The 25,460-nt window shown below is 36.4% G+C and overlaps 1 protein-coding gene across 2 annotated transcripts; it reads left to right on the top strand.

Moving 5' to 3' along the window:
• Nucleotides 1-48: 48 nt before the first annotated feature.
• bloc1s3 (biogenesis of lysosomal organelles complex-1, subunit 3) lies at nt 49-25,212 on the top strand. Of its 2 annotated transcripts, XM_073862919.1 has the most exons (3): nt 49-156; nt 22,821-22,861; nt 24,526-25,212. In XM_073862919.1, exons 1-3 carry the CDS (start codon nt 109-111, stop codon nt 25,112-25,114), a joined length of 678 nt encoding a protein of 225 aa, XP_073719020.1. In that variant the 5' UTR covers nt 49-108; the 3' UTR covers nt 25,115-25,212. The 2 variants fall into 2 exon arrangements, with proteins under 2 accessions (XP_073719020.1, XP_073719021.1); XM_073862920.1 differs by lacking the exon at nt 49-156 and having other exon boundaries at nt 22,809-22,861.
• The last annotated feature ends 248 nt before the right edge of the window (nt 25,213-25,460 follow it).

Genomic DNA, 25,460 nt, shown 5'->3' with positions numbered 1-25,460 from the left:
TGCGTGATTGCAAAGTTTCGTCAGTGAGCATTTCGCTTACGTCTCTGCAAGTCGGGCTTTTATTTTGAATTTTCAAGTACTTCATGCGCTTAGGGACTTTTATTTTGAATGCCAGTTCTTTCTTATAGTTCCTGTTTCGAACGAGCTTCTCGTGACGGGATATAGACGGTGGGCCGAGGGGAGATTTCGTGTTATCAGACGATCTCTTGTGATGGATAACCCAGTTTTTTTTATGTAACCGCTACGCTTTTCAACAAAGCAAATAAAAATTGTTGCCACTTACACACCTTGCACATTACTATAATATCGGTAACTTTCTCCAGGTTATTTTCCCGGCGAATAGAGTAAGCAGCTACGTTTGGGGTCCGAAGTTCATGACGTATTTGTTGCCTTCATCCAATAGCATGCGTGGAAAAGTGATGACGCGTGTCAACAAACTGGCGAGTTTCGCTGGAAAGATTTAACTTGATAACTAATTTTAGCCACTAATGCAGTTTTAATATTCAGTTTGACACAAAATGTGAATGTAGAGGTAACGTTGCCCATTCTTACTGTTTTTATTTTATGTAACCATCTTTGTCATGTCCTGTCATTTTTTTGTTATCTTTAATAAATACACCGTTCTGATATCTGTTATCGCTTGGAAACACAACGTCATAAAGCAAGACAGACAATTATTTTCCCTGCTTTATCATGTTTACTGGAAAGAAATGTCAAAAAATGAAGTGCTGCATGCACGTATTTGAGGATAGTGGACCCACCATTCCCTTCACAGGCACAAGCTGGCAGAAATTGATTTAATCAGTGTTGCTGTGGAAAAACCTTGAATGCAGAGAAAGCAGTACACAAGAATAATACAGGCATATAAGTTACAAAGCCAGGAACCGACAAACAAGTTAGTCACACTAGCTAACACTAGCTACCACAGGCAGTGCTACAGCCATTTCACAAATATCACAAAGATAAAAAGTGCACAAAGGAGAAGAGAGGAAGTTTTTATTGAAGAAACTCCAAAGGAAGGTTGGTAGTATATTGTATAGACATGCAGTGAAGAAAGTAGCATGGTTTACAGCAGTATAAATTAAATATGCAATGTTTAAGCAGTAGCCTTTAAATAGCAGAGCAAAAATGCATCAAAGACAAATGGTTTAAGATTATTATAACAGTTACATGTACAGTGTATATACATACACATGTGCAGTGTAGTAAAAGTATAAGAGTAGTACAAATGTAGATGCAGTGTATTAACAGTAATATAATAAAAACAACCTACAAAATTTTCCTTTTCAATTATGGCATGATTGGCATCGTTATTATCAACAAAACCAGACACCTGGGGTCTCATTTATAAATCCTTACTAAAAGTCTACGTATGCACAAAAGCCAAAAATGGCATATGGCAAAAAATATTAAGACAAAACAAAGCACTGTTCCCTTTATAAATCACAGATCACCTGCAATTGTTCATACATTAATCATTCTCAGGTCCCACCCTGCAAGCCCATTCTCCCATTAAGTTCGGTTTTGTATAGATCACAACCTTTGTGTGGGAACTGGCGTATGCACAAAACGGGGCTGGAAATGTGCGTACACCAGTTCCCACACAAAGGTTGTGTTCTATAAAAGAAAAAACTTAATGAGAGATGGGCTTGCAGGGTGGGACCTGAGGATGATTCATGTATGAACACTTGCAGGTGATCTGTGATTTATAAAGGGAACAGTGCTTTGTTTTATAGGTCTTAATATTTTTTTGGTGTATGCCATTTTTGGCTTTTGTGTGTACGTAGACTTTTAGTAAGGATCCTACGCACAGTTTTATAAATGAGACCCCTAAACGATGTGAAATTGGTTTATTACCCATCTTAAGGGAACAGGTGGAAACAATATATGTAGCATGAGTTTTTTCACTGCTGAAAGTTACAAATAATTTTTCTTCAATCAGTGATGTGCAGAACCTAAACCTATTGTTTTGCACATTTTTAGTGGTAGAGGCAGAGGATGGCGATGCAACACCAGTAAAAACACAGGCTCTGAGGTCTTAAGCCCATGGTCTTTACACATCCAAGCAGGCCCCACACCTTGCATTATCTGCAAACATAAGAAGTATAAGGTTCAGAAAAACAGCAGTAAAGGGGTTAAAATAAAATTAACAGTATAAAACAAGGTATCACTTCACCTGCCCTTACAAAAATTAACCATTGTTTTTCTACAGTTAAAAAAAATGGTTACTGTAGTAAAACCATGGTAATCACAAAATAACTATTGTTTTGACAACTATGGTTTTATAGTTAAATCGTGGTTAGTGTAGTAAAACCATAGTTTTGCTGATAGTAATCAATACAACAAAATACATTGGTTACTTCACTTTTACCACAATAAAACCCTGGTTAATTTTCGTAAGGGTGCTATCGAGATTATACCCGGTACCTCACCACACAAAAACACAAGAACATTAACACACATATGCAAATGGGTAACGTTACAAGCACTTCGGCAAAACAGTCATTGAGGAGAGGCTGTTAACAACGTGAACTTTGACTGTCAAAGCTAAATGTACTTTTAAAAAAAACTGTGGAAGAAACAGAGGGAGTAAACATTGCAGCTTATAAAAACTATAATACTGTGAAAAGCATAAAATATATCGTAATGTACATTTTCGCTGCTCTAACGTTAGTTGTCTACACACCCCAGCAGCTGTCGAAGTGTGGCTTGCCCACCGGTCATTTTCAAGCGCAGTGGGCGCAAACTTTATGAAATATTACTAGAACATTCGACTGGGGTGTGTCTCTCTTAAACGGAGATGTAAGAGAAATGAAGACGACACATATACATATTTTGTGTATGATCGATCGGCGGTAAAAGTGAATCTGCACGGAACATCGTTGTTGTACGGAACGGTTAACGTTAGTCTACGCCTACGTAAAACAACACTAACGAGACGCATACATACGTTTGAACAAACCAATGTACACAACAAACATTTTAAATAGATATCAATTAAATCAAATGAATACTTACAATCACACAAAGAATGTCCTTGGCGATGGTCAATTCCGCTGCAGCTCGTGTCTGAATCCGTGTAACAGCTGTTCTACTAACCCACGTCTGATTGGTTAATAATAATCCTTTGTCAGTATCTTGCCGCTCTATTGGTTCGACTGATATAGTAGGCAACCGCGTTTGCCTGCATATTTACGGGGACATTTTATCATTTCGGGGGAAAATGTGCAATAAATGCGAGTGGCAACACTTTTCATATCGTTGAGAATAAAACAACCGTCCAAACTTTACAAATTCAGGTTGTCCCTCCATGGGGATCATCCATTTCGAAAAGTAAAGCAGATACGGAGCCTCGGCCCACCGTCTAATAGGAGTGCAGAGTTGATTGGCGGTGGCAACACTGGACTGTGACTGGAGAACTGATGGCAGGAAATGACGGTAGCTCAGGTAGTGATCCGGAAATGGAAGATGAATCGTGTGGCGGGAGTGTAGGGAGTGAATGGTGGAAAATTGTGAATCGGAAAAGGAAGAAAACAAATAGTCGAGGATCAATGACGGATAGTGGAAAGGAGGATAACGGGAGTAAGGAAAACATAGAAGAATATAAAGTGATGATGAAATTTGCAGAATCAGGTATGACAATTAACCCAATTAAACTAACAAAATCTCTTAATAAAGCGTTAGGAGTGATTAATGGTGCAAAAACATTAAGAGATGGTAATTTGATTATTATGTGTAAGGATGGAAACCAACAAAAGAAGGCTCTAAGTATAACCTCGATGCTTGGACACTTGGTGTCTTGCACATTGATGAAGACCAAAACTTGGGTTAGGGGAGTGATTACTGGAATTCCTACTGATGTAAATGCTGATCAAATTAAAAGTTGCATCAAAGAGGGAAAGGTAGTTGGAGCCAAACGGCTTCAATTCGTGAAAAATAAAGAAAGGATGGATAGTTTATCAGTAATGCTTCAGTTTGATGAGGAAAAAATGCCAGAAAGGGTAAAAATAGGATATGTAAGTTATCCGGTAAGACCATACGTGCCCCCTCCGCTTAGATGCTTCAAGTGCCAGAAGTATGGACATGTAAGTGCAGTTTGTAGAGGAAATCAACGTTGTGCGAGATGTGGGGGTGACCATGAATATGGTAAATGTGGCGAAGGTGTTAAGGCAAAATGCTGCAATTGCGGAGGTGAGCATAGTGCTGGATTTGGGGGATGTGTTGTTCACAAACAGGCTGTGAAAATTCAGAATGTGCGAATATCTGAGGGGTTAACATACGCTGAAGCAGCACAAAAAACAAAGCAAAAGGAGCAGTCACCGAGAGAGGTAAAAGCACAAGAACGGACTGGAAATTCTCTCGCGCAAAGTAAGGCAAATGAGGATAGGTTGGTGTTTGGGAAATTGGAATTTGTCTCATTTATGGCTGAAGTGATAAATTGTTCTGCTCAAACAGAAAGCAGAACGGAGAGAATTAAAATCATAATAAGGGCAGCAGAGAGATACTTGGAAGTAGCAGGAGTTACATTGGAAATAATAAATGAGATGCTTAAGACTCAAATAAGTTCTCAAACAGCATGTGGAAGTACATAACAATTGTTATGGTTTTAACGATTCTTCAATGGAATGCCAGAAGTATTATTGCTAATGGACCAGAATTTAAAAAATTTATAGATCAATTGGATGAGAAACCAAATATAATTTGTTTACAAGAAACATGGTTAAAACCTCATCTTAATTTTGTTCTGCAAGGCTATAATATTGTAAGGAAAGACAGGAAGGCAGGTAATGGAGGTGGAGTGGCAACTTTTATAAAAAATGAATTGGAATTTAGAGTTATTAATGAAACAGTAGATTTTGAATTGGTAGTCATAGAAATATTTGCTGAGAAACATAACATTAGAATAATAAATTATTATAATCCTTGTGATAAATTAAGTAAAGATTTAGAAAAGGTTGTAGGGTCAGGGAATCATAAAATAATTTGGTGTGGAGATTTTAATGCACACAGCACTTTATGGGGAAATAGTAAAGATAATCATAATGGGGAGGTTCTTGAAGAAATAATAGATAGTAATGGGTTAGTATGTCTTAATGATGGGAGGAATACAAGAATAGATTTGGTACATGGTAGTGGGTCAGCTATAGATTTGACATTGGTTTCAGAAGGAATAGCTAGTAAATGTGTATGGGATGTTTGGGAAGATAATAGTATGGGTAGTGATCATTATTTTATTGTATGTAAGGTAGGGATGAGTGTAATAGAGCATAGTGTGAGTTTTGTTCCTAGATGGAGATTCAGTAAAGCAAATTGGGAAGCATATAAATATTTAAGTGAAGTAGAATTATCAACATTAGAAATAGATAAGATGGAAGACATAGATGAATGTAATGAAGAAGTGTGTAGAGTATTGTTTGATGTAACTTATAATATTATAGGGAAAAAGGGAAAATGTAAGAAAAGGAAGGCTGTCCCTTGGTGGACAGATCAGTGTAGTAATGCTATTCATAATAGGAATAAAGCTTTTAGGAAAATTAAAAAGTCTAAATTATTTGAAGATTTTATTAAATATAAGAAAGCACAAGCTGAAGTAAGGAGAATAGTACGTGGAGCTAAAAAGAAGTATTGGAGAGATTGGTGTACAACTATAGGAGAGGATATTGATGTAAGTGAAGTATGGGGATCAATTAGGAAAATGGGAGGAATTTATAGAAGTCTAAAGTTACCTGTTTTAAAAAATGAGGAAGGGAAAATAGCTGTGACAGATGATGAAAAAGCTGAAATGTTGGCTGAAGTTTTTGTTAAAGTCCATAGTGATGATAATGTATCAGAGGATATCAAAAAGTGTAGAAATCAAAAAATAAATAAATATCCTGATTTAATGATTAAGAGATGTCCTTCTGATGAAGCGTTGGATGTAGATTTTACTATGTATGAACTAAAGATGGCACTAGGGGGAGTTAAACATTCATCGCCTGGAAAAGATGATATATGTTATGTTATGATTCAACATCTATCAGATAGATCTTTAAAGACTATTCTTAATCTTTTTAATAAGATATGGAATGCAGGAAAGATTCCTTCCTCTTGGAAGCATGGAATAGTTGTACCTGTTGGCAAACCTGGAAAGGATAAATCTAATCCTATTAATTATAGGCCAATTGCTTTAACCTCTAATTTATGCAAGTTGAGGAAAAAATGATTATACGTAGGCTAAATTATATATTGGAAACAAGAGGTCTGTTATCACCATATCAGAGTGGATTTAGGGCAGGACGGAATACTATGGACGCTGTTTTGAGTTTAGAAGCAGATGTTAGGAAAGCTCAGGCAAATAAAGAAGTTTTGATAGGGGTTTTATTTGATATTGAGAAAGCATATGATATGCTTTGGAAAGAAGGACTTTTAATTAAACTTAAATGCATGGGAATTGGAGGAAAGATGTACAATTGGATTATGGATTTCCTTCTAGAAAGAACTATACAAGTTAGGATAGGGGTAGAGTATTCAGCGACTTATAGGATTGAAGTAGTATATATGGGGGACATATATTCACATAAAAATGATTGATGGTGCCCTTTGACCTTAGGGGAGGGGCTGACCTTTTGACCTTAGGGGAGGGGCTAACCTTTTGACCTGTGAGGGAGGGGTGACCTTTTGACCTGTGAGGGAGGGGGTGACCTTTTGACCTGCGAGGGAGGGGTGACCTTTGACCGGACCACCCACGTCGTGAACCTTTGACCTCCGGGGAGGGGCTAACCTTTGACCGGACCTCCCACGTCGTGAACCTTTGACCGGGACAACCCACGTCGTGAACTTTTGAACCGACCGCCCACGCTGCGCTGAACTTTTGAACCGACCGCCCACGCTGCGCTGAACTTTTAACCGGACCGCCCACGTAGCATTGAACTTTTAACCGGACCGCCCACGTAGCGTTGAACTTTTAACCGGACCGCCCACGTCGCGTTGACATGTTTACGTCCGGGGTTATCTCCGGGCGTGTTAAATCATGTCCTCCTACGATAAAACAATAAAAACAGTGTTTGCACGGGTGGTCTTCATTGGAGCGCATTCCATGCTCCCATCATATTTTATATAAGGTGGGGCATAATATGTATAATAAAAGCCAGGGAAATCAGAGTTACGACAATCACAAACATGTATAGGCCATGCAGCTCGCACGGTACTCCAGTGAGTGAATGGTGAAATAGCATGGAGCATCTGGCTATGGCGACGAAAAAATTTAACTTTTAACATGCATTGAAATTTTAACATGCACTTTAGAATGCGTGACATCGTTATAATCTGCCATGCTGGCATTGAAATATTGTGAAATCCTCTCATTGATTAGTTTCATTAAACACAATTTTTTATATGAAATGATCAAAGAAATTAAATGTTCTTTCTTTTCTTTAAAAAGCCATACCAGTTTCTTATGCTATATTCATGGTGAGAATAAGCTGTAATTATATAAAGTAAGATTAGAAAAGATGTTTAAAATGAACTTTCTCTAATAATCTTAGCACTATGTATGGATACGTCTGATTAAAAAACATGTTCAAAAGTATCAACATAATAAAAAAGGTTTCTCACAGCGGCAGATGAAATACAATCTAAAAGAATAAAGAACTATGAATTCTGTCAAGATGAACATTTTGTAGGATTTTCTCTAGAGAGTAAAAATGGATGTGTAATTTTTAAATGTCCTATTCTGCATTTTGTATAAATGACCTGATTTTCAAAACAGAAGTTATGTTTTTTCAAATAAACTGTTCAATACAAAGATATGGTCTTCTGCCACTTACACAGATCGTAGTCCTTGAAGTTGCATTCCTGAGAGATGCTTCCACTCCGAAGCGTAAATCGTTTTGGCAGTGCCGGTGTGAGGACCGAGATATTTTGTTTTTTAACTCGTAAAGCATGTCCAGTCCTCCTGTGATAGCAGGACAGTGTTTATACAAGGGGGCCTGCATTGGTGCAGCTTGCGTTGCTTTCATCATACTAATAAGTACAGCATAAGTAAAGACAAAAAGACACATATTACAAAACATTACCTGTCTAAAAACTGAGACTTTTAACTTTAGGTTATCAGTATACTAGGTTTAGTACAGTTTTCAGACTCCCAGAAAGAACCCATCAACCCAAAGAACAAAGCACCTATCAATTACATTTATTTTAATCTCAAAAACTCAAGTTTTCGTCTAGTATTTATTATTGCACCTGAAATACAAGTACCTGAGACATGCTCGCACTCCCCAGCCAAAACACCAAAACCTCCAGTGCCTTTGTATTCAATACAATATTCAACAATACTTGACAAACCACTCCATACAAGACAATCAAACTATATACATTCAATGAACACAACACACAAAGTCCAACTTCATCACATGCTTTGGTGCACTCGTTTCTCTGTCTCTGTTGTTCTCGGTTGTCGGTTGTCGGCTATGTGGACTGTGTTTTTTTATAAAGTGTATTAAACTCACACTACTCTTTACCCAGAATAACACGTACTTCTTCCGTGGTGACAAAGCGAGGTCCATGGTTTCTTCGATTTCTTCAGTTTTGAGTAAACTTTTTATTGTAAAATTACCGATTAGTGTTCGAACATCATCCGCTGACTTTCAAACCTCCTACAGAGTAACAACTTTCGACTCCCAAGTACCCTAATAGAAATATATTGACATGAAAAGTGAGATATTTGTCAAATGTGAATGAGTTTAAGACTTTTTCAATCCTGTAACTTTTATAGTTTTAAATAAAGATGCCTTTATTAATGACCTTGTTTTTGTTTAATTTCTATAGGGTCTGTATCATTCATCAAGCTCGTTATTCCAAAGATACTACAAACTATTCAGTGTATTCAGTAGGTTGCTTCAGAGGCATAATGTATTGAGAGAACTACGTACAAAAATCCTACAACCATTAACCAACACCGTTGTTAAAGGATTTTTTTCTCTAGAAACTAATAAAGTAAAGTACAGATACCAAAACCCGGTACTCACAGTAAGTACAGTACTCAAGTTAATGTGCAGCTTACCTCTAAAAATGGCACTAAAACAACTCCACAACATAGTGAAGTATATTTTAGATATACTTACTAAATCTGTTATCGTGAAACAGTGGAGATGTCAAAAAGTAGCTTATAAATTCTTATGACAATGTAAAATGTGTAAAATCAGTACCAAGTGAAAAAACATTACAACGTGTACCGAGTAATCTTTCAACATTAAGTGCAGTGCATGCTAAGTGTAATGGTATCAATGCGCTTAAAAATAAGACTAAACCAGACAGTGTTTGTTAAGTTGGCTAAAAAATTGTGATGCAAACATAGTGAAATGTAATTTTGAATTTGTTTGAAAATGTATCATGTGACATCAGTACCATGTGCTTAAACACTTTACAGCATCTTCAGTATATTGTGGTGAGGATGGTTTTGTATGAATTTTTTGGGCATTTGCAGTGCGGTGCTGTGGATTGGATGCTTGGTGTCGCTTCAGACAGAAGGGGGGCTTTTGTCATGTATGGGTGTTTGGGGATTGGAGTGAACAGTTGTGCCAAAATACTTCGACAACCACCGGACAGATAAAACATCATATCATTATCATATGACAAAACTATAAGTGACGATTGTGCTGGTTGAACATTGTTAGTTTTCTTGCTGCTGTTTTTGCCATTTGGGCTTGTCTGTGCATCATTTTTCAGTTAAACGACATCAGTATGGTGTGAGGTGTTGAAGGACTCTTGTTTGGCTTATAAACCTTCAGGATTGTGGCATGATAACAGTTTACCCCTGTTAAACCACCACTCACTCCTGTAGATCATTAAAAGTAAAATGTATCATAATTCCATGTAAATGTGAGTTTCTGAAACTTTCTGTAAAAATGAATGGTGTAAACTAAAAAAGATGGCATACAGTATAGCAAATAACGGATAAGTAATAAATACATTGATGGCATTAAGACAAAGAAGGTTTCAAAGGTTTATAAAATCTGAGAAAACCCAAGGACAATGACCTTATTTATCTTTAGAAGATATACAGAAGAAATTTAACATGAACAGATCAAAACTATGAAAACAAAAGATTGTCTAAATAAAAACAACAAAGACATAGGTTTGTTGAAAGTGTTCAGATGAATAATGTTCCTGGTTTGTTTGCAAGTAAAAATGTAAACTTTCGGAAACTAAAAAACTAGCAACGTTTTGATGATTCACTGTTGCTTTCTGTGAATCATGTCAAAAATCAAAGTGCTTAACCACACTTGTTTGCAAACGTTGGTATTCCTGTTTGCCATTGTTAAGATACACTTAGGTGTAGTGTGTTGTCTGTAAATATAAGCAACCTTTGAGAAAAACACAGTCTAGAAATGTAAAGTCTAACTGAATGGTAGTGTTGCAACTACGCATGTTTTACGAATGGTAAATAAATGATGGTATATTGTAATGTGCTTAAAATGGTCCTGATAAGTATTGAAATTCTTGAGTAAAAATGTTGGCATGATTCAGTTATTAAAGGACACGTTTCATAGAGTTATACAGGTTATGCAAAGTAACTGACGTGTCTATGTAAAAATCACTAAGTTACAAAATCACCAAATTTGTATCAGGTCATGCATACGGATTTAGCTTTTCATACTGATGCAAGTCACTTTTATTTTTACATAACATAATAAGTGTCACACTTTGTATGAACAAGATGTTTACAAGTCCAAATGACCGAATGTAGTGGTAACATTTCACACAAACGTTTATCACGAACTTTCTAAGAGCTGAAACCAGAACTTATCAAATAAGCAGGCTATAGATGGAAAGAAGGTGAAGAAAAATAAAAAGACCATGTTCAAATGTTTAAAGGTAGGTCGTGAAAAAAAAGTGAATGTGTTTTCAGGTGTACGAGGTGTCCCAGGAACTCGCATTGTTTTCAATCATCACCAAAGGTTATGATGTTGTCTAGATACAATAGAAAGTGTATGCATGTGCCAGGACCCTTGTCGATCATAAAGTCAGCAGCAACTTCAACAATTTCACGCACATTGGTTTGGTCCTTCTTTGTCGCTACGGCAACACATACATCTATTACATATGCAGACATGTGGAGGATGTTAGCAATTTCAAACTCCTCATCACCAAATTCGTACAAAGCATCTGGAGCTTTTTTGATGAACACATTGATCGGTTCATCGGCGTTGGCAGACACTTGAACCTTCTTGTCGGGGGACTTGTCCAGACTTTTCACGACATCTGTTTTTTTCTTGAGGTTGGTTGCACGCTCAACATCAGTTTCGCAGTAATTTTGCGGCAAGCACACATCAGCATTTGTCGATATTACCGCATAAAAAAGATTAACAAGCTCACTCCTGCAGTGTTCTGAAAGCATTTCTTTAAAAACTGGAGGACCGCACACGTACGGCATCTTGCGTTTGTGCTCACGCTCAAGTGACATTTGTTCTCTCCTTTCAAGAATCCGCAGCGTCGTAGACAACTTTACACAATGTACGTCCACAAGTCTCTCCCTGATTTTGTTAAGCTTCCGGTCGTGCTTGCACCGTCCTCAAAAATAGCGTCTGCAACTCCTTGAATCCTGCACAGTTGAGCTATGCCGTGTTAAAAGCTTTGCTTTAAACAATTTACTGGAAAATTCCTGAAAGTAGCCTTCAAATTTGCCGCTAAATGAACATGCCAGAGCGTCGTATCTGAGGTGTGAGAGCTCTAAGTTTCAGGCTCTGATTTGAAACCTAAAAATCCTGATCCGTCCCCTCTAAACACAGCAATTCACACGCCCCTCATCACATAGTCATTGGTGTGAGTTATGAAGCTATAGAATATTAAAGTGTCAGTGGGAAAGGTCTTTCCCGGTATTTTCTATATCATCCTCTCTGCTCTATGCACCCGTAGGAAAAGGAATTCTTGCTTCTTATGTGGAGCGCTTAAATTTTTCTTAACTTGTAAAACAGGTGAAATAAAATCAGTTTCATAATGTACACAGCTAATATGAGGGTTTTTAGTTTCAGTCCTAATAGTTATCTTTAAGCTGTTATTTTTTTATAAATGAATAAGATCTTACACTTTACATTAAATTGTGTCAACAACAACAAATAAAATGGTAAATAATATGTTTCACTATGTACTCTCTCTCCCAGTGCGATGGCTTAGATCGTAATGCATCTTGGAAACAGTAGCCAGTTAAAGGTGGTGTGTGTAGAATTTAGCGGTATCTAGTGGTGAGATTGTGAATTGCTACAGACAACTCACTCTTCAATTTTAAAACTCATATGGTAGCTGTCGCACGACAAACATGTCATCGTCTGAGACAACGTAGGGAAGAAACGTGCTGTTTAGACCAGTTTGTACGTTTAGGGCTACTGTAGAGATATGACGGTGACTTCCGTATAAGGGGACCCGCGGTGTATGGAGATGAAAATGGGTCAATCTTAGGTAATAGAAACAATTCAGTTCATTATGTTAGGTCCTTATACACCACTGATAATATAGTTATGTATATTATTTAGCATTTTTGTCTTTTTTAAAAGTAGCACAATGCACCTTTAACATACACAGCGTTCGATTCGCCTTGTGAAGATGACTACATTACCCATAATGCCCCTAGTGCACTAAAGGACACGATTGTCACAATAATCAAACTGCCGGTGTAACATGATGGACTACGTGAGATCTTTGTTTTGCCTTGTGGAGCTGTATATAAAAAAAACGAGGTATTTTTAATCTGAACTAACACGTAGATTTCACTCGTTGTTCTACAACACTCGATTTACCAGATGGTTTGTTACTGTTTTCTGTGATGACATTTTTGTTTTTATGGGGTAAGTGCTATTATATTCTCTGTCATTTAAAGGTAAACATAATGGTAAGCATGCCGGGTTTACAGTGAGCCAAGCAACATGTATAGGTAAGGGTTAAAAATCAACTAGATGTTGGAATCTTTAAAAAGTAAATTAATGCTCAGCCCCCCAAAAAGCTGACTGAAGTTCAGATGTTTTGAGTACAACACAATAAATCAACATTATTTGGAAATGATAGCAAAGTGAATCTTTATAGTATATACTGATTTATTATTCTTGTATTGTGGTGTAATGGAGCCAACGTCACTTTGGGAGTATGCCTGGATGGTTTTGTGCGGGTGTTTCGTATGTGGGGATCGTCAGTTGACCTGTGTCTTTGGTCTTGCTATTTTGTTTGACTATTTTACAATAAAAAGTTTACTTAAAATTGAAGAAATTGAAGAAATCATGGACCTCGCTTTGTCACCACGGAAGAAGTACGTGTTATTCTGGGTAAAGAGTAGTGTGAGTTTAATACACTTTATAAAAAAACACAGTATACATAGCCGACAACTGATAACTGAGAACAACAGAGACAGAGAAATGAGTGCATCGGAGCATGTGATGAAGTTGGACTTTGTGTGTTGTGTTCATTGAATGTATGTGGTTTGATTGTCTTGTATGGAGTGATTTGTCAAATATTATTAGATATTGTGTTGAATACAGGAGCACTGGAGGTTTTGGTGTTTTGGCTGGGGAGTGCGAGCGTGTCTCGGGTGCTTGTATTTCGGGTGCAGTGATGGATACTGGACGAAAACTTGAGTTTTTGAGATTGGGATAGGTGTAGTTGATGGGTGCTTTATTCTTTGGGTTGATGGGTTCTTTCTGAAAGTCTGAAAACTATACTAAACCTAATATACTAATAACCTAAAGTTAAAAGTCTCAGTTTTTAGACAGGTAATGTTTTGTAATATGTGTCTTTTTGTCTTTACTTATGCTGTACTTATTAGTATGATGAAAGCAACGCAAGCTGCATTAATGCAGGCCCCCTTGTATAAACACTGTCCTGCTATCACAGGAGGACTGGACATGCTTTACGAGTTAAAAAACAAAATATCTCGGTCCTCACACCGGCACTGCCAAAACGATTTACGCTTCGGAGTGGAAGCATCTCTCAGGAATGCAACTTCAAGGACTACGATCTGTGTAAGTGGCAGAAGACCATATCTTTGTATTGAACAGTTTATTTGAAAAAACATAACTTCTGTTTTGAAAATCAGGTCATTTATACAAAATGCAGAATAGGACATTTAAAAATTACACATCCATTTTTACTCTCTAGAGAAAATCCTACAAAATGTTCATCTTGACAGAATTCATAGTTCTTTATTCTTTTAGATTGTATTTCATCTGCCGCTGTGAGAAACCTTTTTTATTATGTTGATACTTTTGAACATGTTTTTTAATCAGACGTATCCATACATAGTGCTAAGATTATTAGAGAAAGTTCATTTTAAACATCTTTTCTAATCTTACTTTATATAATTACAGCTTATTCTCACCATGAATATAGCATAAGAAACTGGTATGGCTTTTTAAAGAAAAGAAAGAACATTTAATTTCTTTGATCATTTCATATAAAAAATTGTGTTTAATGAAACTAATCAATGAGAGGATTTCACAATATTTCAATGCCAGCATGGCAGATTATAACGATGTCACGCATTCTAAAGTGCATGTTAAAATTTCAATGCATGTTAAAAGTTAAATTTTTTCGTCGCCATAGCTAGATGCTCCATGCTATTTCACCATTCACTCACTGGAGTACCGTGCGAGCTGCATGGCCTATACATGTTTGTGATTGTCGTAACTGTGATTTCCCTGGCTTTTATTAGACATATCGGGCCCCACCTTATATAAATTATGATGGGAGCATGGAATGTGTTTTAATGAAGACCACTTGTGTAAACACTGTTTTTATTGTTTTATCGTAGGAGGACATGATTTAACATCCCGCAGAGATAACCCCGGTCGTAAACATGTCAACGTGACATGGGCGTACCGGTTAAAAGTTCAACGCTACGTGGGCGGTCCGGTTAAAAGTTCAATGCTACGTGGGCGGTCCGGTTAAAAGTTCAGCGCAGCGTGGGCGGTCGGTTCAAAAGTTCAGCGCAGCGTGGGCGGTCGGTTCAAAAGTTCACGACGTGGGAGGTTCGGTTCAAAAGTTCACGACGTGGGAGGTCGGTTCAAAAGTTCACGACGTGGGAGGTCCGGTCAAAGGTTAGACCCTCCCCGGAGGTCAAAGGTTCACGACGTGGGAGGTCCGGTCAAAGGTCACCCCTCCCTCGCAGGTCAAAAGGTCAGCCCCTCCCTCGCAGGTCAAAAGGTCACCCCTCCCTCACAGGTCAAAAGGTTAGCCCCTCCCCTAAGGTCAAAAGGTCAGCCCCTCCCCTAAGGTCAAAGGGCACCATCAATCATTTTTATGTGAATATATGTCCCCCATATATACTACTGATTGATAATGGAACTCCGCAAGGGAGTGTATGTAGCCCAGTATTTTTTAATATAATGATTAATGATATTTTTAGTAACATTGGGAATGACATTGGAAGGGCATTATTTGCAGATGATGGGGCAATATGGAAAAGAGGGCGTAATATTGCATGTGTGTCCCAAAAGTTACAAAAATCTGTAGATAAAGTGGAGATATGGGCAAATAATTGGAGTTTTCGATTGTCTGTGGCTAAAACTCAGGTTATATGTTTTACTAAAGGGAAGAAAGTACCTGAAGTTAGATTAAAGTTGTATAATCAGGAGCTGGAGCAAGTCCCGGTGGTTAAATATCTTGGTGTATGGATGGATTCTAGATTGACATTTGCAACTCATGCTAAAAAGGTGATTAATAAATGTAAAACAGGAGTAAATATTTTAAGATGTTTATCTGGAATAGAATGGGGAGCTTGTAGGTTGTCTTTGAAAAGAATATATTGTACTTTGATAAGACCTAGGTTAGATTACGGAAGTATTGTATTTGGATTTGCATCTGAAACTACTATGAAAAAGATTGAAACAATACAAAATCAAGCTTTAAGAATATGTTGTGGGGCGTTTAAAACATCTCCCATTTCAGCTTTACAGGTAGAGGTAGGGGAAGCTCCTTTACACCTTCGTAGGTATAAATTGAGAATGAACTATTGGGTTAATTTAAGAGGACATAAAGGGGGTAAATGTAGAGTGTTGGGAGCATGGAAATAAAAACATTAAAAGTTTTGGATGGACTGCTAATGGGGAAGCAGAAGTAGTGGGTATTGCTGACTGTAATGTTACTCCAACTGTGATCGTATCTAGAATCCCACCTTGGTTTTTTCCTATGCCAATTGTAGATTTTCAAATTCATACAAAAATGAAAAAGGAGGAAGATACCCCTAAGAACATAATTGCACAACAATATGTAGAGCAGAATTATTCTTCATGGCTACATATATACACTGATGGTTCGAAAGACCCTATCTCTGGTAGAACTGCTGCTGCAGTATATATCCCGGAGTTTAAAACTAGTATTAAAAAAAGAATATCAGATCATGTATCTGTGTACGCAACAGAATTAATTGCTATGGTGCTAGCCCTTCAGTGGGTAGAGGATGTAAAACCAAGCCTAGTAACAATTTGTTCTGATTCTTATGCAGCATTAATGAGTCTTACTAGTGGACTAAAATCATCAAGGCAAGACATTATATTTGAGATACTTGCTAGTTTGTTAAGAGTTAGTAATGTAAGTTTGATAACATTTTTGTGGGTTCCTGCTCATGTGGGAGTGGAGGGGAATGAAGTGGTTGATAAACTAGCTAAGGAAGCTCTGAAACATTCAGAAATAGATGTCCAAATTACTCTGAGCAAAAATGAAGTTAAAGGGAAAATTAAAGAATTCATAAAAAACAAATGGCAAGAGGCATGGAATTGTGACAGCAAGGGTAGGTTTATGTATAACATTCAACAGAAAGTAGGAAATGGAAGATATGTTGTCAGGAACAGAAAAGAAGATACAGCAATTTCTCGAATCCGGATGGGTCATACTAGATTGAATCATTCTTTGTTTAAAATAGGAAAACATGAATCAGGGCAATGCCGGGTACGGCACGGGACCCAGGTTTTTTGGTAGCCCGTGAAAGGAACAGTGGCACGCTCCTTCCCTCCGTAGTGCTAGGGTCTTCTCCTTGGGCAAGAGAGAACAACCCTTTAGCCCCCCTTACTAGGGTTACAGTTATTTTTAATTACAATTATATTCTTGTGTGCAATTACATCATCACGCTGAAAGAATTTGGAAATAAACACATCATAAATATCCCAAATGGGACAACTCGTTTGCCGTGAGTTGCGACCCGTGTCGGGGGAGGAAGAGATCCTGGTCCCTGAGAAATGTGGTTTACTGAGGTTTCCATTATTTCAACACGGTACTTTGGCTCCTACTTCACCTAGACGGGAGGTTGGAATGGCTCGATCCAATCAATCGGCTGGTCAAGACATGCCCTGGGAAATATATATATATATATATTTATTTTTTTTCCATATATCCCCAGAAGGCGTTGGCTTAGGGTCAATCAAGCGATTTGAGCAAATGATAGCTTACTTTGCTTGAGTATACCATTTTTATATCCCTGATGCATAATCTGCTGGAGATCCGCGGCAATGTGCATCCCTTTTTTTTGGGCTCCAAGGTGGGTGGGGAGTAGAGATGATGAAAGTTAAACATTTAAATATGGCTACAAAACACAACTCAAAAAAACGTTTTTTGGAACCTGATATGGATACCAGTGTAGCAAACAGAGGTTTTACTTTGTCGAGTAATGATGATTGGCCAAAGTTTATTACTATTGAATCTGTCTCTTCAGATCTCCCAATCACCAAGCTATCCCCTTTTGCCATACAAAAGGGTATTGCAGGAATAGCAGGAACCGTTAAAGAAGTGAAAAAATTACGTTCGGGACAAATTCTTGTTGAATGCTGTAAAAAGGCAAATGCTGAAAACCTGTTACATGCTAATATGCTGGCAGGAGTTCAGATAAAGGCATCACCTCACCCAACTTTGAACTATAGTAAAGGGATAATTCGTACTAGAGAACTGGATGATGTAGATGAAGAAGAAATAACAGATGAACTTAAAACTCAAGGAGTAACAAATGTGAAACGAATAATAATCAAAAGAGAAGAAAGAATAATTAAAACTAATACATACATCATCACTTTTATTAAACCACTCCTTCCAGAAAGAATTCAGATTGGGTATCTGAGTGTTCCGGTAGACCTATATATACCTAATCCTCTGAGATGTTTCAATTGTCAAAAGTATGGACATGGATTTAATAGTTGCAAAAACAGACATATCTGTTGTAACTGTGGAGAAGAAGGCCATGACAAGGGGAGTTGTGAGAAACCAACAAAATGTTGTAACTGCTCAGGTGATCATTCGGCTGCATCAAAACAGTGTCCCATGTGGATCAAAGAAAAGGAAATACAAAAAATCAAATGTACAAAGAAGATCAGTTATATTGAAGCAAAGAAACAAGTGACTACGATACCTATTTTTTCTCTGAATAAAACCTTTGCTTCTGCTGCAAGTAAATCTGTGAGGTCAGTAGATTGCCAGACAGACATCACATGGATGTACAAAGATAAACCTCATGACACGAACCTCAATCAAATTTCAGAAACTGGAAATCAGAGGACAAGTAAAAGCAACAAGAAATCAAACTCTCAATCTAAAGCATCTCAAGAAGAAACATCAAAGACAAGACAAATAAAAGATGTGGAAATGAAAGAGAGTGAACATTATAGTAGAAGCCCATCTCCAAAAGGAAGAGTTAAGACAAATGTTCCTGTTCTTCCTAACAGGTAATGAAAGAATCTGTCATCCAATGGAATTGTCGTGGTATCAGAGCAAATTTCACAGAATTACAGCGTTTAACTACAACTTTTGACCCCCTTGCAATATGCCTTCAGGAAATACAACTCTCAACTGATTGTAAATTTTCTTTTAAAAATTTTACAATATTTGCCACCTTTGGTCCCAGTGACAAACGAGCTTCTGGTGGTACAGCAATATTAGTAAGAAATAATGTAATCCATAGTCCCATCAGTATTAATAGTAGATTACAAGTGACAGCAGTACGACTAACTCTGCATAAAACCATTACAATATGCTCCATTTATATTCCTCCAGACTTAAATTTGACACACACAGACCTAGATGATCTTGTAAATCAACTTCCATCTCCTTTTATTCTCATGGGAGATTTTAATAGTCATAACATACTGTGGGGCAGTGATCATTGTAATACAAAAGGAAAGAAGATTGAAGACTTTATTAATAATAATACCTTATGTCTTTTAAATAATGGGTCAAATACTTATTTACATCCTGGGCATGGAACTTACTCTGCAATCGATCTTACAATATGCCAACCAGAAGTTTTTTTAGATTTATCATGGAAAGTATTGGATGACCTTTGCGGAAGTGACCATTTTCCAATAATAGTTACTATTAAAGGAAAAGAAGAAGCAGCAAAAACACAAAGATGGAAAATCAAAAAAGCTAACTGGTATCAATTTCAAACTCTATGTTATGGGAGATTTGCAAATTTTGTGGAGGACAGCCCAGACGCCTTGGAAAATTTTACAGAAACGCTCATGTCTATTGCAAATGATACAGTCCCAAAAACATCATTAAACAAAAAATCTAAACAACTTCCATGGTTTAATGATAAATGTAAAGAGGTTATCAAAGAAAGGAAAAAGGTTGAAAGATTTTTCTATAAACATCCATCAACTGAAAATCTTATTGAACTCAAGATTGCTAGAGCAAAAGCAAGAAGAACCATCAATGAAGTTAAGAAGGAAAGCTGGAGAAGTTTTGTTGCCAGTATATCACCTAGTACTCCATCAACCAAAATCTGGAATCTGATACGGAAAATGAAGGGTGAAACCATTGGTTCGCAAATACAACACATCAGGCAACATGACTTACTCTTGACTTCAAAACAAGATATTGCAAACATTCTAGCAAGAACTTTTGAAAAGAATTCATCTTTTGACAACTGTTCTCCTGCTTTTAGAACATTTCAAATTCAAGAAGAGAAAGAGAAAATACATTTTTGTTCAAATAATTTAGAGCCATACAATCAGGTTTTTTCCATGGAAGAACTACAACGAGCAATTAGGAAATCCCATGATACAGCGGTTGGACCAGATAAAGTTCATTACCAATTTATAAAGAACTTGCCTCACCTCTTTATGAAGAAGCTTCTGGGAGCTTTTAACTCTATTTGGATATCAGGAAATATCCCATCTTCTTGGCTTGAAGCGGAAATTATTCCTATCCCAAAACCAGGAAAAGATCATAGTGATCCTATAAATTATAGACCTATAGCTTTAACCAGTTGTTTATGTAAAACTATGGAGAGGATGGTAAATGATCGTCTAGTCTGGTTTCTGGAATCTAAACAACTTATAAGTAAGGCTCAATGTGGTTTTAGAAAAGGTCGAAGCACAACTGATCACCTTGTCAGTCTTGAAAGCTACATCCGTGATGCTTTTATTAAAAAAGAACATGCTGTAGCTGTTTTTTTTGACTTGGAAAAAGCCTATGATACCACCTGGAAGCATGGAATCTTAAAGGATTTGTATCGACTAAATTTTAGAGGACGTCTGCCAATCTTTATTGGAAGATTTCTTTCGAATAGAATTTTTAGAGTTAAGGTAGACAATACTGTGTCCGACCCGCATAAACAAGAGCTTGGAGTACCTCAAGGAAGTATTCTATCAGTAACTCTTTTTAGTATTAAAATTGACAGTATTGCTCAAGTTATTGGTTCTGATGTTCTGTGTAGTTTATATGTAGATGATATCTGCATTTGTTATAAGAGCAAGCATATTAACATTATTGAACGAAAAATCCAACTAAAAATAAATAAAATGCTCTCATGGTCAGTACGAAATGGTTTTAAATTCTCACAAACAAAAACTGTCTGTATGCATTTTTGTCAACTTCGTTCATTACACAATGAACCAGAATTATTTTTGGATGGAACCCCCATTAAAGTCGAAAAGGAGACTAAATTCCTCGGCATAATTTTTGACAATAAGCTGTCCTTTATTCCACATATTAAAATGCTTAAAAAGAAGTGTTCTAAAGACATGAACATTTTAAAGGTTTTGTCCACAACTAAATGGGGAGCAGAGATGACATCACTTATGAACTTGTATAGAACACTGATCCGATCAAAGTTGGACTATGGAAGTATTGTTTATGGTTCTGCCAGGAAATCCTACATACAATCCTTGGATACTATACATCATCAAGGCATACGACTAGCTTTGGGAGCTTATAGAACATCACCAATTCAAAGTCTGTATGTAGAAGCTAATGAACCTTCCTTGGAAAACAGACGATTAAAGTTGGCCTTACAATATGCAATTAAATTAAAAACAAATAAAGGAAACCCAGCACATCCAGCAGTTTTTTCAACCCAGTATTCAATAATGTATGAAAGAAAACCAAATCATATTCGTCCATTTGGTCTACGAATAAAACCTCATCTGGAAAATCTCAAATTAGATTTAAACATCCTGGAACAAACCCATTTTTGCAAAATTCCTCCTTGGGATATCAGAAAACCCTTTATTCTGTGGGATTTATCAAAGAATCAAAAATCTGAAACACACCCAAATGATTATCAGCTAAAATTTTTAGAAATAAGAGCTATTTATCCCCAGTATACTCCAATATACACAGATGGATCCAAATCTGGAAACCAGGTAGCGGCAGCTTTTGCTACGAATGAAGTACATCAAGGAATACGTATTCCAGATCAAAGTTCAATCTTCACAGCAGAAGCAAATGCTTTATTGTTGGCATTAAAATTTATTGAAACATCTTCACAGAAGAAATTCTTAATAGTGACTGACTCAAAATCATGCCTGGATTCACTGGAAAATATGAAAACTGATCATCCAACAATAGTCAAGATCTTTATTAAATTATCAATGCTGAAATCAAAGGCTTTTAACATCTACTTTTGCTAGGTACCTGGACACTCAGGAATTGCTGGAAATGAGAAAGCGGACAATGCAGCAAAAGAAGCACTATCCACAGAATCAATAAAGTGTTCTATACCTTTTACAGATTTAAAACAAATGATAAATGAATACATCAGAAATAAATGGCAATCAGAATGGGATCAATGTCTAAATAATAAGTTGCATGAAATAAATCCTGATGTGAGGAAAAAACATAATTCCTGTTTTGAAGAACGATGGAATCAAGTTATATATACAAGATGTAGAATAGGACATTCAAGAATCACACACCAATTTTTACTCTCAGGAGAAAACCATCCAAAATGTTCATCTTGTCAAAATCCATTGTCCATTAAACACATCCTTTTAGACTGTATTACTTTTACCCCTGTGAGAAATCGTTTTTACTCTGTTGATAGTTTTGAAAAGGTTTTTAATCAAGTGAGCCCAAGCATGGTTTTAAGATTTTTAGAGGAAATAAATTTGAAACATCTTTTTTAATCTAACTTTGATTTAATTATACTGTATTCTCGCCATGAATATAGCCTTTGAAGCTGGTATGGCGTTAAAAAAGAAAGAAAGAAAGAAAAGAATCAGGGCAATGTAATTATTGTATTCAGCCAGAAACCATAGAACATGTATTAATAAAGTGTAAGAAATATGAGAATGAAAGGTTAAAACTCATCAATGAAGTTAAAAATATGGGTGTTGAAGCATTCAGTTTGATAAATATATTGAAAGAACAAGAAAAGCAAAGTATTATATATGGTTCTATAATAAAATATATTAAAGAAATAGGAGTATTTGATAGAATTTAATTTTTTTTTTTTTTTTTTTCTTATACTTTTATGCGAATGTCATATGCTTACCAGTGTTTCACACTCCAGTCCAGTTGGTGGCGGTAAATGCACCATAAGTTGGTTGGCCATCCGCCATAAAAAGTCAATAGAAGAAGAAGCTTCTCGTGACAAATCTTATGACATTTGCGCTGTGGATACAAACACCAGCAGGTAAGAAAAATGACATATTATTAAATGTAACGTTATGTGTGTACTGTTTAAGGCCATTTTTTACTATGTAAGTTACATTACAAAGTACTACGGGATACCATATTTATACCATGGTGCATAAATATATGGTATCTTTCGTTTTACCATGGTACCCTGATGAAAATACAATACAAATAGCATATAGCAATAAAAATTCTGATGGTTTCTAATGCAACTACCATTAAAATCATTACAAAATTACAAACGCAGTGTGTGTTATGGCCATGGGTCTTCTTATTCCAGTAGGATTTCCCATTTTATGGTGTTTTATTTGTTCCCATACAGTAGAGAACCACAGAGACTATTAAAGTTTTCATTAAAACCAAAATGGGATAATCAATTCCAATTATTACCAGTGCTGAGCAAAGATTAATCGCGAATAATCGCATACAAAATAAAAGTTCATTTTTGCATAATATATGTTTGTGTGTAATTATTATGTATATTTTAACACACACACATACATGTATACATTTACAGAATTTATATATATAGATGGGTGATTCTCACGAAAACTTGGTTTTGAAAATGTCAAGCATGAAAATGTAAAAATTGCTTAAATTTACTTTTTTTCCCACCAGACATTGAAAAACAAAGTCTGGAGTAAATGGGAACATTAATTTAAAAACTTTTACTTATCATTTAACACTTTTTGTAACATAATTTAAAAAAATAGTCCTAAAAAAATCTCATTACCGCAACAGTCAGAAAATATCAACACTGACATATTTTCAAAATGACATGACAAACCTGAAAGAACATAATTTGGAGATTCTGCACATGCATTTAAAATCAAAGTATTATGCTTCTATTAATTAAATTAACATTTAATAAGCATCTGTTGCGGTAATGATAATCAAAATGTCGTGTAAGCATTCTGACAAGACAATATTTCAAATTAACTGTAAAAAATGATCTTACCTGGTAGCCATCTTGAAGTAACTGGTCCATGTGCTTGGTCACTCAAAATCAAACTTTATTAAAATTCTGTATGTGTGCTTAAACTGTTCTCAAAAAGTGTTGCGGAGGATGAGAACATCAGGAATGGACACATCATTTTCCTAATTTTTCTTCATTATTATTATACATGAATATTCAGTAAATATTCTTTCTGTCATCTAAAGTAGTCTAGCAAAACATCCATTTATTTTTTTTCTTAATATTTTTGTGTTCATTTGATTAAATTACAACATAACGCATGTTCCAACACAGCCGGACACATTGCGATAATGAGAATTTCAGCAGAAAATGAGATAAAATTTACAATTATAAATTCTTATGTTGAAATCATATATTGTGCAAGGTAGAACACAGTATTGTGTTAATTCTGATGCTTTTTAATCTTACTATATTACACATTTTAAAGCTAAAATCATTAGTGCCGTGGTGTTTCAATGGTTTCGTGAGAATCACCCATATATATATATATATATATATATATATACACATAATAATTACACACAGAGCACATTTGTATATTATGTTACAAATCACTTTTATTTTGTATGCGATTAATCTTTGCCCAGCACTAAAATGTATCTAATGCTTGCTATTGTTTTTTCAGCAGGGTATTACCACAGCACTCTTTCAAATGGTTTTAAAAGAATCATCTCATCTTCTTTCAGGTGTCCAATCATGGCAAGCAACAAATTCCAGATCGTAGTACAAGGCGAAGCGTCCGAAACGGATTCGGAGGATGAACTCAACATCACATCCGCTCCTCCATCATCGCTATCCTCCGGGATAAAGGTGGCTGGAGAAGCTTCAGAAACCGACAGCGAGGATGAAGAGGAGAAATCTCATCATCTGGCCTCTGAAACCCAACAGCAGATGCTCCGCAAAGATCTTCCACCCCTCATAGTGATCAGAAACACACCTGCACCTGCCTCCGGACAGGACGATAGATTATCCTTATATAAACCAGACTCAGATCGGTTTAACACGCTGCTGCAGCAGAAGCTACAGGAGAGCAATGCTCGACTGTGTACGGATGTCAGTCAAAGTCTGAGGCAGGTGTATCAGAGCGCTGCCAGAGACATACGACAGGCCACGACTCATCTGAACAGTTCACAGACAGGCATCATTAACGCCTCCCACAGCATTAGACTCATATTAGAAGATCTGAAGTCAGTATCTGAGAAGATGGACATCATTACGAGCTATCATTTGCTGCCGGACATCACCATGCCAGACGCCATATCTGGACAAACTTAAAGCACTTAATATTACAAATATTAGGTTTGTTTGTATAATGCATTTAATATAAGTGACCAAATAGCATTTTTAGGACTAAATAAAGTGTGAAATTACTTGTTAAAGGTCCCGTTCGTATTCCTGTGGGCGGAGTTTAGTCAAAAAACGTCATTAAAGCAGGAAGTAGAGTGCTGTAGTCCAAACCGGACGTTTGATGTAGGCTTTAAAAGGCGAATTCTGTTAAAGAAAATATATCGCCTGGCAGTGAACTTTGACCTTTATCATTTTACAGGTATTATTTATGCTATTATAACAACATTACACACTAACTAGGGTTTAAATAATGGGATCAGAAAGAATGTGACTT

The sequence above is a fragment of the Misgurnus anguillicaudatus genome, chromosome 24 (genome assembly GCF_027580225.2).
Source record: "Misgurnus anguillicaudatus chromosome 24, ASM2758022v2, whole genome shotgun sequence".
Taxonomy (NCBI): Eukaryota; Metazoa; Chordata; class Actinopteri; order Cypriniformes; family Cobitidae; genus Misgurnus; species Misgurnus anguillicaudatus.
The sequence above is the reverse complement of the archived record's forward strand: the minus strand, read 5'-3'. Positions and strand labels throughout refer to the sequence as shown.